We start from the raw sequence: 17,331 nt of genomic DNA, 5'->3' as shown, positions 1-17,331 counted from the left end.
AGCCTATTTTGTACCTCAACAAACTTTACGGTTCTACAGAGTTTTATTGTCATTCCATACAAGTACAGAACGGAATTTGATTACCCAGGTTCTGGTCAGGCATAGAAGAAGGTAAAATGCAATACGTCTAAAATAACATTAAATATAAATAAAACCAATAGTGCAAAAAAGCAATTGCACAACCTGCTAATATTCGCGTGCCCATAAAAATCAGCGGCCAAGAGTTCCAGGAGCTATGCTGCTGCACTACTGCGCACTGCCATCATCACAGGCTGACATTAATGTTAGATTAAGACACAAAACAGTGTGTTCTAAAACTCTAACTCTTAACTCCAAACTTCAAAAACATGACACCCCGCCACCCACCAACAACACCCAACTCTCCAAGTACACCCTGTCATTTGTAGGATGTCAACCTGCCTCTTTGTGCGGCTTGGAAGACATGCAACAACTTATGACTTTATTGGCAGTAAAAGATAATGGCATGCTTGGCAGAGCTTGCCTTTAACCACTGGCCCTAGGTCAGCAGGTTCCTCAGCCTGCTATGTGGTTCAGGTTGGGACTGTCACTTGTGAAATCTGATCCCCTAACCGTGCACAACTGTTGGTACATAACATAACAGGCTGTATGGAGGCTGTACAACATGGAGTAGGCTACTGATATCCTGAGACCAGCCCTCTATAAACCTGTAAGCTAGGGATCCATACATTCATCAGCATTGCAGAAATGTGATGTAACATGAGAGCATAAATTGTGAGCCTACAGTTTAGTAATAGCGACCTCCCGCTCCCTTGAACATTACCCTGGCGCATGAGAATAAATGGCCGCCACCCATGCAGTTGACAAGGCAACTCTCTCCAACTCTCTCTCTCTCTCTCTCCCCATCGTTGCTACAAACTCACGGCCACATGCCCTTTTTCATTACGCCGAACAGGCCAGCTGTATTGTAACTACAACCAATTTCCTTGCAGTCTATAAAGCTGTCAATCAAAATCATACGGAACAGGGAGTGGAGGTGCAGGGGGTGGCGGGGTGGGGCCAGGCAGGCAGTTGGGGAGGGGCCGAGGGGCTCTAGACCAGATGTCAAGAGTTGCACTGGGATGGAGAGAGGCAGTCGAAAGAAGGGACAATGATAGAGGCACAGAGGGAGGAAAACGAGATGGGTGCAAACCGTGCAATGAAGATCTAATGTTTATTTTTACCTGTGACTTTTCTTAAAGGTGTAGTAAGTGATTTTTTAAATTGCTCTATATTCTGGTTGCAACCATTGAGTGTTTGTTCGGTGACACAAGTCTCCGTCTCTCAAGGGCTTTAGTAAACAGAAAATGCATGTTCAGGTCAGGATAACAGTGTGCCAATAAGGGGCACGGTGGCACAGTCGGGACTCGGTAGTGCTGTCACCTCACAGCTAGAAGGTCCTGGGTTCCATTCCCACAGTCGGTGGTGCTGTCACCTCACAGCTAGAAGGTCCTGGGTTCCATTCCCACAGTCGGTGGTGCTGTCGCCTCACAGCTAGAAGGTCCTGGGTTCCATTCCCACAGTCGGTGGTGCTGTCGCCTCACAGCTAGAAGGTCCTGGGTTCGATTCCCACAGTCGGTGGTGCTGTCGCCTCACAGCTAGAAGGTCCTGGGTTCCATTCCCACAGTCGGTAGTGCTGTCACCTCACAGCTAGAAGGTCCTGGGTTCCATTCCCACAGTCGGTAGTGCTGTCACCTCACAGCTAGAAGGTCCTGGGTTCCATTCCCACAGTCGGTGGTGCTGTCACCTCACAGCTAGAAGGTCCTGGGTTCCATTCCCACAGTCGGTGGTGCTGTCACCTCACAGCTAGAAGGTCCTGGGTTCCATTCCCACAGTCGGTGGTGCTGTCGCCTCACAGCTAGAAGGTCCTGGGTTCCATTCCCACAGTCGGTGGTGCTGTCGCCTCACAGCTAGAAGGTCCTGGGTTCCATTCCCACAGTCAGTGGTGCTGTCGCCTCACAGCTAGAAGGTCCTGGGTTCGATTCCCACAGTCGGTGGTGCTGTCGCCTCACAGCTAGAAGGTCCTGGGTTCCATTCCCACAGTCGGTGGTGCTGTCGCCTCACAGCTAGAAGGTCCTGGGTTCCATTCCCACAGTCGGTAGTGCTGTCACCTCACAGCTAGAAGGTCCTGGGTTCCATTCCCACAGTCGGTAGTGCTGTCACCTCACAGCTAGAAGGTCCTGGGTTCCATTCCCACAGTCGGTGGTGCTGTCACCTCACAGCTAGAAGGTCCTGGGTTCCATTCCCACAGTCGGTGGTGCTGTCACCTCACAGCTAGAAGGTCCTGGGTTCCATTCCCACAGTCGGTGGTGCTGTCGCCTCACAGCTAGAAGGTCCTGGGTTCCATTCCCACAGTCGGTGGTGCTGTCGCCTCACAGCTAGAAGGTCCTGGGTTCCATTCCCACAGTCAGTGGTGCTGTCGCCTCACAGCTAGAAGGTCCTGGGTTCGATTCCCACAGTCGGTGGTGCTGTCGCCTCACAGCTAGAAGGTCCTGGGTTCCATTCCCACAGTCGGTGGTGCTGTCGCCTCACAGCTAGAAGGTCCTGGGTTCCATTCCCACAGTCAGTGGTGCTGTCGCCTCACAGCTAGAAGGTCCTGGGTTCCATTCCCACAGTCGGTGGTGCTGTCGCCTCACAGCTAGAAGGTCCTGGGTTCCATTCCAGCTGGGGACGCTGTGGGCTCTGGGGGCGTGTTTCCTCCTCCACGTCATCAGTGCCCATACCTGAGGCGGGGTTGGCGAAAGGGCCTTTCTGTGAGGAGTTTGCATGTTCTCCCGTGTCCCCTAGGGTAGATACCCTCACAAAAAACATGCAGTAATCCTGGTCTCTAAACTACCTCCCCCTGACCAGCTGGGGCGCCTGATGGAGGGGAAAGGAACTGGTCGAAAAAATGTGTTCCTTCCACGCGCTACGTCCGGCTGGGGAAATTCCCCCCCGTCAGGTGAAAAGAAGCAGCTTGGACTACTCATGCATAGAAGGAAGCATGAGGTCAGTCCACTGCCCCCCCCCCCTAGAAGTGTAGCGCCCAGGATTATATTGATAATTAACACTGGGTGTAGCTAACCCAGGCCAGAGAATGGTGAAGCGTACTGATGTTTCCAATAGGTTTTATTTTTCATTGTTGAAACACCTTTTTTGGACAGACACCGTAAGAACTATAGGAAAATAAACAAGAAAAAATGAGTTCTTACAACATACAAACATAAATTATAAATAATCACAATGTTTACATGACACCTTCTTTCTTAATATAAACATCTCCAAAGTATTTGCACAGAAAATAAAACACAAACACAATACCTTGTTCCCGTTCTAACTGGGTGCTAAGAGATGAAACTGTTGCTGCTGCTTCCTCAAACATTTCCTTGATCTGATCCTGAGCAGCCAGGTGAGTGCAATACCTAATCAATGCAACCCCCAGTGGAAAATTACCAGGCTCTAGGCCACACACTGAACTCAAACCAAAAACCCTTTCAAAATAAAAGTATGACACACAGTGCCTTGGGTCATTTACACTGGGTGAAAAGATGGGTTGCAACCCCTGTTATTGTTACTCTATAGTCTATGCTATGGCAATGATTACTCAGAATATAGAGCGTTTCACTAGTAAGAGACCACACCTTCGCTCAAGATTAACAGTTTATTGAAACAGAATGAGATTAATGTGGAGTGAGGAACCCACGGTAGGGCGAGACTCAGGGTGGGGGCGTAGTCTCTGGAGCTGACGGTCATCTTTGCTCTACTCGGAATGAGCGATTGGTCGTCTCTGCTCCGTCACTGCCCCCCCTGGATTCCTAGAGAATCGAGGCGGAAGGAGGAGGTTGGGGTGGAGGAGGATGGCGATTTACAAGTGCAGTACTCACAACCCATGTTTGGTCTGTCGTGGAGCAGAACAAACAACTTGGTTGAGAGATCGCAGGTGTATTTATACTGTGGTGATTGCACCGGGGATTGGCATTGTGATAATGAAAGGCAGGTGACTTTGATAAGGAGGGATGAGTTGTTGATAATGAGGGAGGAGTGGTTAAGGTCAAGCGGAAGGAGGTCTCTTCTCCCGAAACTGCGTTGTATAAATACAACTTCCCTTAACAAAAATGTTGTTGTACCTTTAATGGGGAATGGAAAAGTGGCGAGGTTCCTTGTAATTGCCCCACAGGCCACACTTCAGTATGACATGTTTAGAATTTAAAGAAATTCATATGCACACTACAAGGCCTGATGTATACACAGTTGCACGGCGGGGTAAAATATTCAACCTACAAGCTCACAACTCTTACAGTACAGTATATGTACTGATACTGTATTCCACTGTCTCCCTGCACAGGATACCTTATCCTGTATATTGCCCACACTGTGATATTGTTTCGTTGATATGTATACATCATGATATATATATCCCCCTGTATCTGCCTAAGCTGTCTGGCAACTGCATTTCCCCCCAGTGTCACTAAAGGTCTGTCTGTCTAACACGTCACCAAGTATAAATCAGGGGCTACCTTGAACCATCAACCCACAGTCAGACCCAAAACATTTCCTTTAAGATTCCATTTATTAAAGTTATAAACAAAGAGACAAATAAGTTATAATATTTTTATTTGTTAGAATTCTATCAGTGTTTGAACATTAATATTTAGAAAGCTAGTACATTTTTTTCTACTTTCATGGCTAGCCTTTTTTTTTTCTTTTTTTGACAAACCCACAGAAAACAGCTGTCTGAGTTCTCTCTCCTAGGCTGAAGATAATACTGAACGGGGGAGGTGTCCATGTCATCTGAGAAGACGGTTAGCAATGAAAGTGTGCACCTTTTTTCTCTGTTATGGTATATCAATACATATAAACTCTTTAAAAATATACTTCTGTCAAATACCTTGACAACTACTATGTACACTACAAAAATAAATTTTCATATAAATAAATTATATGGCATACATTTATCTTTGTAACTGAAAAAGACAGCATACATCCACGCCAACCAAGACCAAAATGGCAGTCTGGGAGAACCGATGATTATTATTTATTTTTTTTTCCTTTTAAAATCCTCTAAGAGCTATGATGAGACTTGTAGTGTAAAATGTTATATACTCTTTTGTTCCTATTTAACATTAGTAAGCACTTTATACAGATCAAACTCCATTAATGTCAAAACATTAAACTGTAATAGTGTTTTTTTTTTTCAATAGACAAAAAAAATCCCTGCATTTGTTATCCACTGGCATCATGACCAAGAATGAAAGAGAGAGAACAGAACACAACTTATATTACAAAAATATAAATATCGCAAACTGAATGACGGAAACGAAAAAAAAAAAAAAGAAAAAAAAAAACTAATAAAATAGTTGCCAGCCATGATTTTCTCCTTTAATGACAATGTGACATCAGGAGAAAAACTAAAAACTTAGAAAACAAACCAACAAACAAAATAACTTATTTCATGCAAGAAGCTGAGGCAACATGGTGGGCGATTGGGTGGTGTGTGGGTATGACCACTCCTGGGATGAGTAACGGGTATGGCAATGCTTCATTTATTCTCTGCCGTACAACAGCATCGTGTAACAAAAATAGCAGATCTAAAAGCTCACAAAGCTTATAGATAAACCATTTTTGGTGTGAGACACCGCCGTATGATGACGTATAAATCGGGGCTTAAGAGCTACATGTGTTAGACGGGAAGGGACTTCAAGGGAGAGTGTTGATTGGTGTGGGGTGGGGGTCTTCAGTAGGCAGGGCAGTGGGTTAAGAGAGCTAGTCAGGAGCAATAGATACATACAGGTACACATGCACACATATACGGTGTCTTCTCACACATGCACATACAGGAAATGAGCTAGAAGTGACAGACAATGAGAGGAAAAAGGGGGGTGTGTGGAGTCACTCTGACCCCTGAGGCTCTGGCCTGTGCCACTTGGCAGTTGAGGGGGGACTTTCAATTAGTGTCATGGCGTTATGTTGTGGATTCTTATGAGCTGAGGTCAGTGGGTACAGCTAGGGCCGAATTGGGGCCAGTTGTCTTTGCTGTCACTAAACACTATCAGAGAAAGACAGAGGGGATTAAATGCGTACACTTATGCAGACATATTCATATGCACATTTTACACCAAAACACAGACACACGCACGCACATCAGGCCATAATAGTGCTTAACCCTTAGCAGGCTGGATGAGCTAGCTTATTGGTTGGAGAGAGACAAAGAGATATTCCTGTGAATGGAAGTTCTGGATGCAGTCAAGTGCCAGGTTGGGTTGGGTAATAATACAGTATTTTGAGCTTTAGCTTATTGACTAGAGAGACACCCACCAAGAGCGGTTGACTCCTTTTGACACTGGTCCAGAATCAGTAATGTGAACACCACACAATACAGTAAGGTTAATTCAAAGAACGCGTTACTGATCCTGTGCCAGTGTAAGTAAGCAATGGTTTTGAGAGGGCCTGCTAGGGTTAAGAAACACATTGCCTCTTACAGTAAAACAATAAACAGGGTGGTGTTACCAAGCTGAGAACAGAAAGAGGTTCTAATGCAGAATCTATAACCATGAAGCAACAGTCACAAAAAGAGAAGAAAATGAACAAAACAACGAAACAAAATAAAATCAAAACACCTTTTAAATCTTCTTCATATCTGCTCGTCTTAAATAGCACGCATAGCGTGTGTCAAGTTAAACAGTAATTGTTTCATAACTACCACAGGTTTGTGATAAAAAAAATTAATAGTTTAAAATGCGTACCTTTATACAATAATACACACAAACAAACACTCATGAACTCAAATGTTCATACTCGCGCGCGCACACACACACATGCGCACACGCACACGCATACGCACACACACACACACACACACACACACACACACACACACACACACACAGCCCTGTTAAGGAATGTGAATGTTAGTCTATTTTGAAGATGCATCTGATGGATGATGCTTGATTCACAATTAGTTGTGCGCTGGTGTCACAGGGTGAAAATATCAGACCTACAAGCTCAAATCGTGTCACGTTGTGGTTGTGAGCTTGCAGGTCAGTTATTTTCAACCTGACACCGACACGCAACCAAGTATAAAAAAGGCTTAAACCAGAAGGAACTGAGGCCGGTTACATCGCACAGCCCTACAAACACAAACATACATGTACACAAACGCACTCACACACACACACACACACACACACACACACACACACACACACACACACACACAGCCCTGTTAAGGAATGTGAATGTTAGTCTATTTTGAAGATGCATCTGATGGATGATGCTTGATTCACAATTAGTTGTGCGCTGGTGTCACAGGGTGAAAATATCAGACCTACAAGCTCAAATCGTGTCACGTTGTGGTTGTGAGCTTGCAGGTCAGTTATTTTCAACCTGACACCGACACGCAACCAAGTATAAAAAAGGCTTAAACCAGAAGGAACTGAGGCCGGTTACATCGCACAGCCCTACAAACACAAACATACATGTACACAAACGCACTCACACACACACACACACACACACACACACACACACACACACACACACACACACGCACACACACACACACGCACACGCACACACACACACACACATGCACGTACGTACGTACACACATACACACGCACGCACGTGTACACACACACACACACACACACACACACGCACGCACGTACGTATACACACATACACACGCACGCACGTGTACACACACACACACACACACACACACACGCGCGCGCACACCGTCTCACACACTTCTTTTGTTTTTAGAGACATTTGCATAGAGTCATTAATGTACATTGTTTCAAAAGATTTCAAGCAGCAACAATGAATGCTGACTGGTATTTGAAGTGAAGCTTCCTCATGGCACAGATCCACAGATGAGTGAACAGTAATCAGAGATCTATTTCTCTCTCTCACACTCTCTCTCTCTCTCACACACACACACACACACACACACACACACACACACACACACACACACACACACACACACACATTTGTACAGTACACACACGCACACATTTGTACAGTACAGAATCAAATGAGCGCCATGCAAAATGGCAGCCCCAGTCTGTTAACAAAAAAGGAGTTGTACAGCTCCTAAAATTATAGCTACTTTTTTTTGTTCATATTTACACATGTGTACATCTTTTAAATATGGATAGAATTAATCTTAAGACAATTAGTCCACTGGGTTACAGTAACAATAAGCACCGTGACGGCAACACTGCCTAAGGGCCAGGAACTGGCCGGGCTGGGCCGGGTCAGCTGCTTAGTGATACAGAGGAGTCCATCTTTGGCCGTTGTGCTTCTTCTCTCCACTACTAGAAACACAAAGAGAGACAATATATACTGTCAAGATGACAAATATGAAACAAGTAGTGTACCTGCAGTGCACTGAATTGTAATAATAAAAGATGACGGTCCAAAACCTGATGGCGCTGTGTTCTCACCTCAGCTAGCCCGTCCGCCACAGTCGTTTTCAGCTGCCTCGAACTCCATGTCCTGGAGCTCCATGGTCTCCATCTTGGCTCCCCTGTGTCCCGTGTGGATGTCCAGTGGCACGTGAGGGTCCTGGAAATCCGACTCGGGCCCAGGTGCAGAGCACCCGGCCCCACCCGTTGCGCGGTAACTGTCCGTTGCAGTGTATCCCGTGTACGAGGACTCGGGGCGGGCCTGGGAGGACAAGGGTGCCGGATGGACGGCGACGGTGACCGATGCCGAGGCCGTCACCGTGGTGATGGGCTGGCAGTAAGGGGCGGTGTTGGATTGGGGGTGCGGGAGGTGGTGCCCGGGCCGGGGGTTGTGGGAGGAGCGGGTCCGCTGACCCGCCAAGTGTTCTCTGTGGCCGGAGCCACAGTGTGAGCCATATTGGCCCCCGGCCTCAGTAGCAGTTTCAAAAGCGTCCATGCGCGGGCGGGCCGGGGGCAGCTGGCTCTTCGGGTCCCTGCTGCCATAACGATGAGGAGGAGCTCCCGGCTGAGACCCCGGATCAGAACCCTGAGAGGGGACAGACTGCAGAGAACAGAAGGAATCAGAACCCTGAGAGGGGACAGACTGCAGAGAACAGAAGGAATAGCGAGGAGAAAATAGTGGAGAGAGAGGAAGGAGAGGAGTTGAAACCAATGAATGAACAGAATCTGGCATCGGAGCGAACAAACACAGGGAAGGTATGCTTGTGTTCTCACCAAGGAGATGTTGTAGACCGGCTGCTCGCTCTGCCTGGCCGTGCGCCTGTGCCCGGCCCTCCTATCCTCATCTGCTGCCCTGGCCGCTCGGCCCCTGCTGCCCTCAAGGGGGTACTGCTGCTCCTGGGCCCTGGCGTGCCCCCTGGCCGAGGGCAGGGTGTACTGCTGCAGCTCCTGGCTGACGCCGGACGCCGTGGTGTTGGAGCTGTACTCTGAGTCCGAGGAGGAGTCAGAGCCGGTGGTGGTGGCGGCTGTGGGGTGTGGAGGATGGACGGAGAAGCGGACCACGTGTGCGGGAGCCTCCGGAGATGGGGTGGGTAGGCGACTTCGACCATCTACCGGAGAGATCTGAAGACCACGAAGGACATGGGAAGGGATATATAATTGAAATATTATTACTATAGTAATAGCTAGGGATAGGAATTTGTGTTCCTTCGCTCAGATAAGTAGTCCTTTTCAAACTTACTTGAGGTTAAAAGCAGCAAGACCACTTTACAGATCACTTTACAGATGTTGATTTCTTATTGTTTTAACTTGGACTCACCTCTGGATACGGTCCGAAGTAAGACAGTAACACTGGAAGCAAGACCAATCCGTTCAGCACCCCGAGAACTGTGAGGATGGCCAAGACTGCGAAGAAATACCTGCAACAAAACACAAACACACAATAATGAATGGGAGAGATTGGCACAACTTTCCAAAATAGTAATCACCATGGATAAACATCACTGAGTTGCCTGGATCATTCAGCACACAGACAGATAGACTGTAGGCTACATAGAAACAGACAGCAGTAGGTGAGAAAACAAAGGAAATACCTGCGCGAACCACAGGGCTGCAGCACAGAGGTTTAGACGTGGGGAGACATGTGCAAGATCAACCATCACACACATGCCTGAAATAATACTTCCACAATGACACACGGCCACTCCCCGTGCACACATACACACAGACACATGCACAAGCGCACGCACACACACACACACACACACACACACACACACACACACACACACACACACACAAACCCCCCACAGACAGGGAGGCAGACACGCACTGCGGTTCTTTTTTCTTTTTTTTCGTATTCCCCACAGCAACACAGACATGTACCTTGTGTGTTCCTAAAACGTCCGGCCAAAGAGGGTTAGTCTTTAAGGAAGAAAAGAAGAGATTGGTGGAAATATAATTAGCTGGAGCTTGTTAATTCAAAGGCACAGGGGGGGGGGAAAGAGAGAGAAGAGAGGGGGAGGAGGGGTGTACGGGGGGGCACAGTCTTTCTTGGGTGTGTAGTGTATAAGCAAACATGAAGAAAACAAAGCAGCCAGGAATGTGGAGGGATGGGGGGGCAGGGGGAGGAAAGAGGGATGGGGGGGACGGGGGGACAAAAGGACAGGGGCCTCTCTCTCTCCTCTCTAGCTAAAAAAAAGAGAGGGAGAAGCAAACAAATGAAGTGAAGGGTATAGAATTTAAACAATTTAGTCTAGGAGGAGGAGAAGGGACCTCTGAGCACCACCCTACCCCGGCCTCTCTCCCTCTTTTTCTCTCTTTCTCTCTCTCCTCTGCCTGTCTTTTCTCTCCCTCCTTCCCAGTTAAGCCCCTGTGAAATTCCCGGGCCACTCCGCACTCCCCCCGTCTAATTAAATCTCCAATGTATCAGGTAAGACCCCCCAATCTCTACTCCAAATCCCCCCCCCCTCTCCCTCTCTCCATCCCTGCTCCCTTCATTAAGGAGGGCTTTCCTTCCTCACTTGGTTCTCCAGTGGAAGCTCTCAGGTTGCCTTCCTCTGCGCTCATTAGCCACACAAGCCACTGTTGGAGCCACAAGCCTGACACTGGACATGTTTACTGCGGAAGTGCTGCTGCATGCATCTCTCTCTGTATGTGTGTGTGTGTGTGTGTGTGTGTGTGTGTGTTAAGGCTGTCCCCAAACATTCAAGGTTCGAATGTTCGCTCATTAGGGTTGGCACTCAAATCTTAATTAATGGGTTCGAACCATTCGTTTTTTTTTCTTTTTTTTTTTTAATAAAATAAATAAACTCGAAAATATATCTCGGCGAGAATGTTATATACTGTATGTTAAAAAGTAAGTTTCTCGTGCATTCCTGTCAGAAGTTATGTCTATCTCCTTGTTGTGCTGTCCCTCTCCAAAATCCCCTGTGCACATTCATTTGGTGATGGGCCTGCAGCCAATTAGCAACAAACACACACCCACACACACACCCACTTTGGTTAAACATGCTAACACTTCATCTTCAATATAAAATTGGTATTGTCACAAACGCACAATACAATGTTGGGCTTAAACTTCATTCAAAGCTGAAGGGAAAACATATTTCAAAAGTTGGGGGAAAATGTATATATTAAAAATGTAAGTGTAACCCAGCCAACATGGCAACCCGCAAATGGCAACCCATGTCAACTGTCAATCAAGGCAGTATAAAGGTGACATCAGTTCCTACACTCCCCACTCCCACCTCCACCTATGCAAGATGGCTGAAATGTTTGGCAGCAACATGGCAGCAACATGGCAGCAACATGGCAGCAACATGGCAGCAACAGCAGGTTCCTGTTCACTGTGACAATCCTTGGTTACTATTCGGTGAGTCATATAGGCTTGGTGTCTTTAACTTGGATCAACTGGTTAACTGTTTGTTTATTTTGAAAGCATTTGATTTATGTTTGAACTTTTGGTTTAATAATTAATATTGATGTATTCTATTATAATATATATATGTCATGTTAAATAATTATATATATTATAAAATAATGGGGGAGGGATGTTAAGTTGTAAAATATGGGTTGTGGGGGCTGACAAGGCTATACAGCCACATGTGTTTCTAATGTGATGTAGGCCTACATAACACTAATGACACTAATCTTTTCTCTTCGTAATTCCAGAATATGAAGAGTCACTGCACCAGTGGTGTAGGCAGCACCAAGCCCTGGACCCTGAGACGAGCCATGTCCGTGGGCCCCACAGCCCCACCAATTTAGGCTTCCGAGGACCCCCACCCTGGAGCCCATGTGAAGTGTCCCAGACCGATGCCCCCCTCCCTGCACAAGACATTGAGGTAGGAACTGTACGCTATAGCTGCTGCTGGGAAGAGCTTCTTGCTGCGCAGTGAGTACAAATCTTGTTTATTGTCCTTTGCTGTCGCTGGTGTGGTTCTGCAGGGTACTGATGGTGTTGCTCTCGTTTGCGTTTGCGTTCCGGCTTCCTGCGGTTGCGTCGCGTCGAGCTGCCTGCTGTTGCACTCGTTTGCGTTGCGTATTTTGTGTCGACTGCCACAATTTCGTCCGGTTCTGTCATTTCACCTCATTTCACCTAACTTGTGGACACTGCCTGTCATCTGCAGAAGAACGTGATGGTTCACGGTAAGTATCTGTTTTTGTATTCTTTGCTGCTGGTAGGGTAGGGCTGGTAGGGTAGGGCTCCTACTCCTAGGGTAGGTTTTTGCGTTGCGTCGCAAACTAAGCACTTTGGCACAGGCATGGAGCTCCTGGTTTACTGGGATGGGGTTCAATTCCCTGCTGCGCCCTGCTTACATTTAATCTGTTAACAGGCATCCTTTTGCACAATAGAGCATCGCAGTCCCGCCCCCTTTCAGAACGACGAGTGGCCCAGGAAATTATTCTCCATTTCATTTTCTCCATAGGCATTTCAAAACTTAAAGACCTTTAAGCGTCGTACGAAGTCAACTCTTGTCGTGACAAATCATGACACACACAATATTTTGGACCAAATAATTACAAAGAAGAACAAAACGTGTTGTAACGTGCCGTTATCTACTTTCTAATTCTTTGTTTGGCCCGAAAAATTGTGTTTGTCATGATTGGTCCGAATGTTCATTCGAAAATTCCTGCCGAAGTTCGAGTCCTAAAATAAGGGCTAGGGTACAGCCTTAGTGTGTGTGTGCGCCTGCGTACGTGTGAGTGTGTGCGTGGTATAGATGGGATCCTGCCAGCTGGCATGTTGCACAGCTGGACTTCAGACTAAACGCACTGATAAATATATAACTAAGCTGTGTGTGGATATTTGCATGTTTGCGTGCTAGAGAGAGGGAGAGAGAGAGATGTTACGGCAGACAGGGTCTGTAGAGGGGAACCAAGCGTGGGGACAGCTAGTCAGTGTGGCCCTTACTGCACACACAACACTAGAACACTGTCTGACTGAGCACAGACAGGGAAGTGAAAGGCTAAGTTATGTTCACATTTATCTGGATGTTTCACACAAACACAACTGTGTTGACCCAAACCAAGCTGGACCACACACACCACACGTTAACCTGATTTATACGTGAGCTCGCATCTCTCTGTGCCTTCATCTATCCCTGAGAACCTGTTCATTTAACCCCTTCAACCCTAGCCTCCCTATTCTAGGCATGTCATACTCATAATAGGCGATAATAGGAGTGTCATGCCAGTAAACTATATGAAATGAGACGGATAAGACAAGAGACCGGAACAAAAAGCTGTGACCTATAGGGTCAAGTTTTAGGCATGGATGTGGATGATGAACAGCCTCTACTACATGTACATGTACAATACATACACTACATCTACCCATTAAGCTCTGGCAGCTGTCTGGGAAACAGAAGGTTTGTGCCAAGGCCCCATCAAAGTGAAAAGGTAGCTCTAGACTGCACAGACCGTCGGGTGTCGGCCATTTTGAAAGCGTCACGAGCTTGTGGGCAGGAGACTCCCGATGACAAGCTCCCGTCGCTTGCCGTCCATATCATCTTGCCGACATGTCGGAACCTGTTGATGAAGAACCGAACATGTTCAGTCGGCTGGCTGTGAGTGAAACAAGCGACCAGGTCTATGAAAACAAGCCCAAAAGAAGCAACTCGTTTCACCACTTGAGCTATTTTCAAAAGGAATCATGAAAGCAAGCCCAAATAAGCAACTACACTTCAGAAATAAGTCCAAACTAAAGCAACGGGCAACTATGAATATGAAGCTATGTTACAGGAAAACTAGCCCAAAGTCGCTTATAATAAGCAGAACTGGCTTTTTGCAATTTGCATGAGGAAAAATAATGTTTTGTCGGCCGACTGGTTTGTGTGCTGATTAAAAAATGCTAGTCTGTTGCAAACTGACAGTTTTAAGTAGTCTTTCACTAGTCTGAACTAGTTTGGTTTGGTCTGGCACCCCAGGTGCTGCCACCATAGCACACACTGCCCTTAATAGTTAGGATGGATTACATGCAGAGGACAAATGTCCCAAAGGAGTGCGGTACATATTATTATTATTTAGGCTTTGGTCTATTGTACTGCTCTCTGTAAACCTTGTATCAACCTAACCTCCGGCTAGCCTGTAGCATATTGTAAATTATAAAGTATGTTAACCACTCAAGTCCTATTTTGGACATTTTTGGAAGTTTTGAGGGAAAATGTTTGGACATTTTCAAACATAGACCAAAATAGAGATGCCAGGTTGACAGTGGTTAAAACTATCTCTATAGCCGTTCCCCATCAGATTCCTACATTAGTGCTGTGGGTGTTTCCAAACAAAGGCTCCAGACTGGTTTGCGGCGCGACAGTGTCATCTCTCAACGGTTAGCAGATCCACTCATTGTAAGAGGGGTTAACGTCACGTCATCTCTGGGGAGATCGAGAAACACACGCACGCACGCACGCACGCACGCGCGCACACACACACACACACACACACGCACACGCAGGCACACATGCAGCCCACATACCGTGCTGAGTGCACCACCGGGCTGTTTAGAGTGAAAACATTCGCCGGGCTGACGGGGGAAAGTCAGGGAAACATTTCTTTCGGCGCGAGCAGAAAAATCCGAGCTGGCCCTGTTGTTATTGCGCGGTCTTGGGGCGCTGCTTTGTTTGCTCAGACAACAGCAGAACCTTTAAATGGAGACCCGGGACTGAGCCAGAAACCAGAGCACACCACTAGAGGTGAGGAGAGACGGACTATAGGCCTCCCTGTGTGTGTGTGTGTGTGTGTGTGTGTGTGTGTGTGTGTGTGTGTGTGTGTGTGTGCATGCTCTCACTGGCAGGCATGCCATCATTGACCCCCATGATTACAAGGTCAGGGATCAGGGTGCTGTGTGTATATGAGAGCAAAGAGTATGTGTGTTGTTGTGTGCACACATGCATGCACATGACAGAATGTGTGTGTGTGTGTGTGTGTGTGTGTGTGTGTGTGTGTGTGTGTGTGCGCGTGCGTGCGTAAGTCTCTCCAGACCACACGGGTGAAGGTGGCCCCTTTTTTCTTAAAGGAGTAGGTCAAACAAATTATACAGCTACCTCATCTAATGGCTACCAAGAATATTGCTCATGAATAGTGATCCGTGGAGCGGACCATGGGAGACGTGGAGCGGACCATGAAGTGAAGATGTTGACTTAGCTCGCTGGAAATTAGCATCATTACGCTGCGAGCTCAGAAGGCTACAGCTATCCCCACATTGAATTTCCTCCCTCAAGTGGAAGACGGTCGCTAATATTCTGAACCGTGTGCAACAAAAGCTCAGGCACGCACACAACACAAAGGCATGGAGGACACACAGCGCGTCCCAGTGTCAGTTTTAATTTCCACTTCTCCTGTCTTTGCCTGACTGACCCTTTGCCCCCCCACCCTGTCGCTCCCTCCCATGCTTATATATGTCTAGTGAGAGCAGTTAAACTACAGTAGCTGAAGGAGATTACAAAAGCCAGAAGGCTTTCCTGCTCTCTCTCTCTCTCTCTCTCTCTCTCTCTCCCTCTCGCTCACCCTCTTTCACCCCTGGTGAACCACTGTACCATTCTGGTACTACCACTCCCTCCGCTGTCCCCTTCAATCGCTCTATCCTGGTGCCAGTTTCCCTAAAACTAAACGTCACGCTGTGAGAAAGAGAGAGAGAGACAGAAGGTAGAAAGATCTAAGACGGAAATAGAAAGGGAAGGAAAGGTGGGGTAAAGGCTCATACATACATCACCATTAAGTCAGTCGTGGTGATGATCAGCTATCACTGCGTACACAGACCCATCTCTCTGTTTTTACTATCAGACAAGTCTTTTCACTCTGGAGCTATCACCCCGTTCACTGATTGGTCTAGAAGTTGGGTAAACCACAGGGAGGCGGGGTCAATCCTTAAGGACATCACCGCGAGTATGATGGCCTCAACTCTTATCAACGTTTTAGGTGATAAGCTATCACCTAAAACGGTGATAAGCTATCACCAAAAACTGGAGTATGTATGAGCCTTTAGAGTGAGCCCTTGTGCATGATGACACATCGAAGGTCGAACAAAAGGTATGGCCCTCTGAGCTCAAAAAGAGATGGTAGGGCTTATGAAGAGAAAGAGAGAGGGATGGGGGGTGAAGGAGAAGAAAGAGATGCAGAGAGAAGGAGGGCGGCCTTCATGCATGAGCGGTGTCTCAGGTAGATTCCTATGTGACATGCGGGTTCAAGCACGGTCTTAAAGCATGATTTATACATGGTTGGGCATCATGTCTCACAAGCTCACAAGTGTCGCAGACACGTTGTGAGCTTGTAGTATGTCCGATGGGAGACACCCACTGACGCCAGTCAGACGTGTGCTCAAAATGAACAAGTGTGCTCGTTCGCATGCTTCGCGCACGTGGGTATTTGGTGTTTATTTGCTATGAGAAGGAAAATGTACATTCACCTTCATATTTCACTATAAACATAATTATCACCTGAGTGAACCAATGACAGTGAGTCTGTGATGATGTGTTTATTAACACATATTATGTCTCTCAAAAGGAAAATCGATTCAGTGTATGTGTCCATTGACGGTGTGTGGTGGATGCTGGTTTTCAGTTGAAAATAGCTTATTTCCGTGTCATAATTACACATTATATATCTTCTGGGCTTCACTCACCTGACGATGAAGTCGAACTCGGACCCTGCGAGCATGAGGACCCCCAGTAGAGTGGAGAAGGCCCCGTCCAACACGGGAGCAAACATGTGCTCCAAAGCCAGAACTGCCCGCTTGTTACGGTCTCCTATGGCTGTCAGGAAGGCCTACAGAAACACACATAGACTATGAGTCTCATTCTTGGAAAGCTGCCATCATATAGGTCATTCTTCTGTGTCTTAGTATTCACAGATATTAAACATTTTCTATTGTTTCAGACCAACTCTTGGAAATAAAAATATAACCATCTTTTTTATATATTCT

General features: G+C 46.8%; 1 protein-coding gene across 1 annotated transcript in view; it reads right to left on the bottom strand.

Moving 5' to 3' along the window:
• Positions 1 to 4,243: 4,243 nt before the first annotated feature.
• Positions 4,244 to 17,331, bottom strand: part of ptch1 (patched 1) — a 68,353-nt gene continuing 55,265 nt past the window's right edge. The window contains exons 19-23 of the mRNA XM_080765727.1: positions 17,032 to 17,174; positions 9,727 to 9,826; positions 9,183 to 9,530; positions 8,448 to 9,009; positions 4,244 to 8,318 (exon numbers count right to left, since the gene is read on the bottom strand). Coding sequence (XP_080621853.1) covers positions 8,449 to 9,009; positions 9,183 to 9,530; positions 9,727 to 9,826; positions 17,032 to 17,174 — 1,152 coding nt within the window. The 3' untranslated portion in view covers positions 4,244 to 8,318; position 8,448. The remainder of the gene's footprint in view (positions 8,319 to 8,447; positions 9,010 to 9,182; positions 9,531 to 9,726; positions 9,827 to 17,031; positions 17,175 to 17,331) is intronic.

This window comes from Protomyctophum bolini (genome assembly GCF_963924005.1).
Source record: "Protomyctophum bolini genome assembly, chromosome: 6".
Lineage (NCBI taxonomy): Eukaryota > Metazoa > Chordata > Actinopteri > Myctophiformes > Myctophidae > Protomyctophum > Protomyctophum bolini.
Note: the sequence above shows the minus strand (reverse complement) of the source record. Positions and strands in the feature narration are given on the sequence as shown.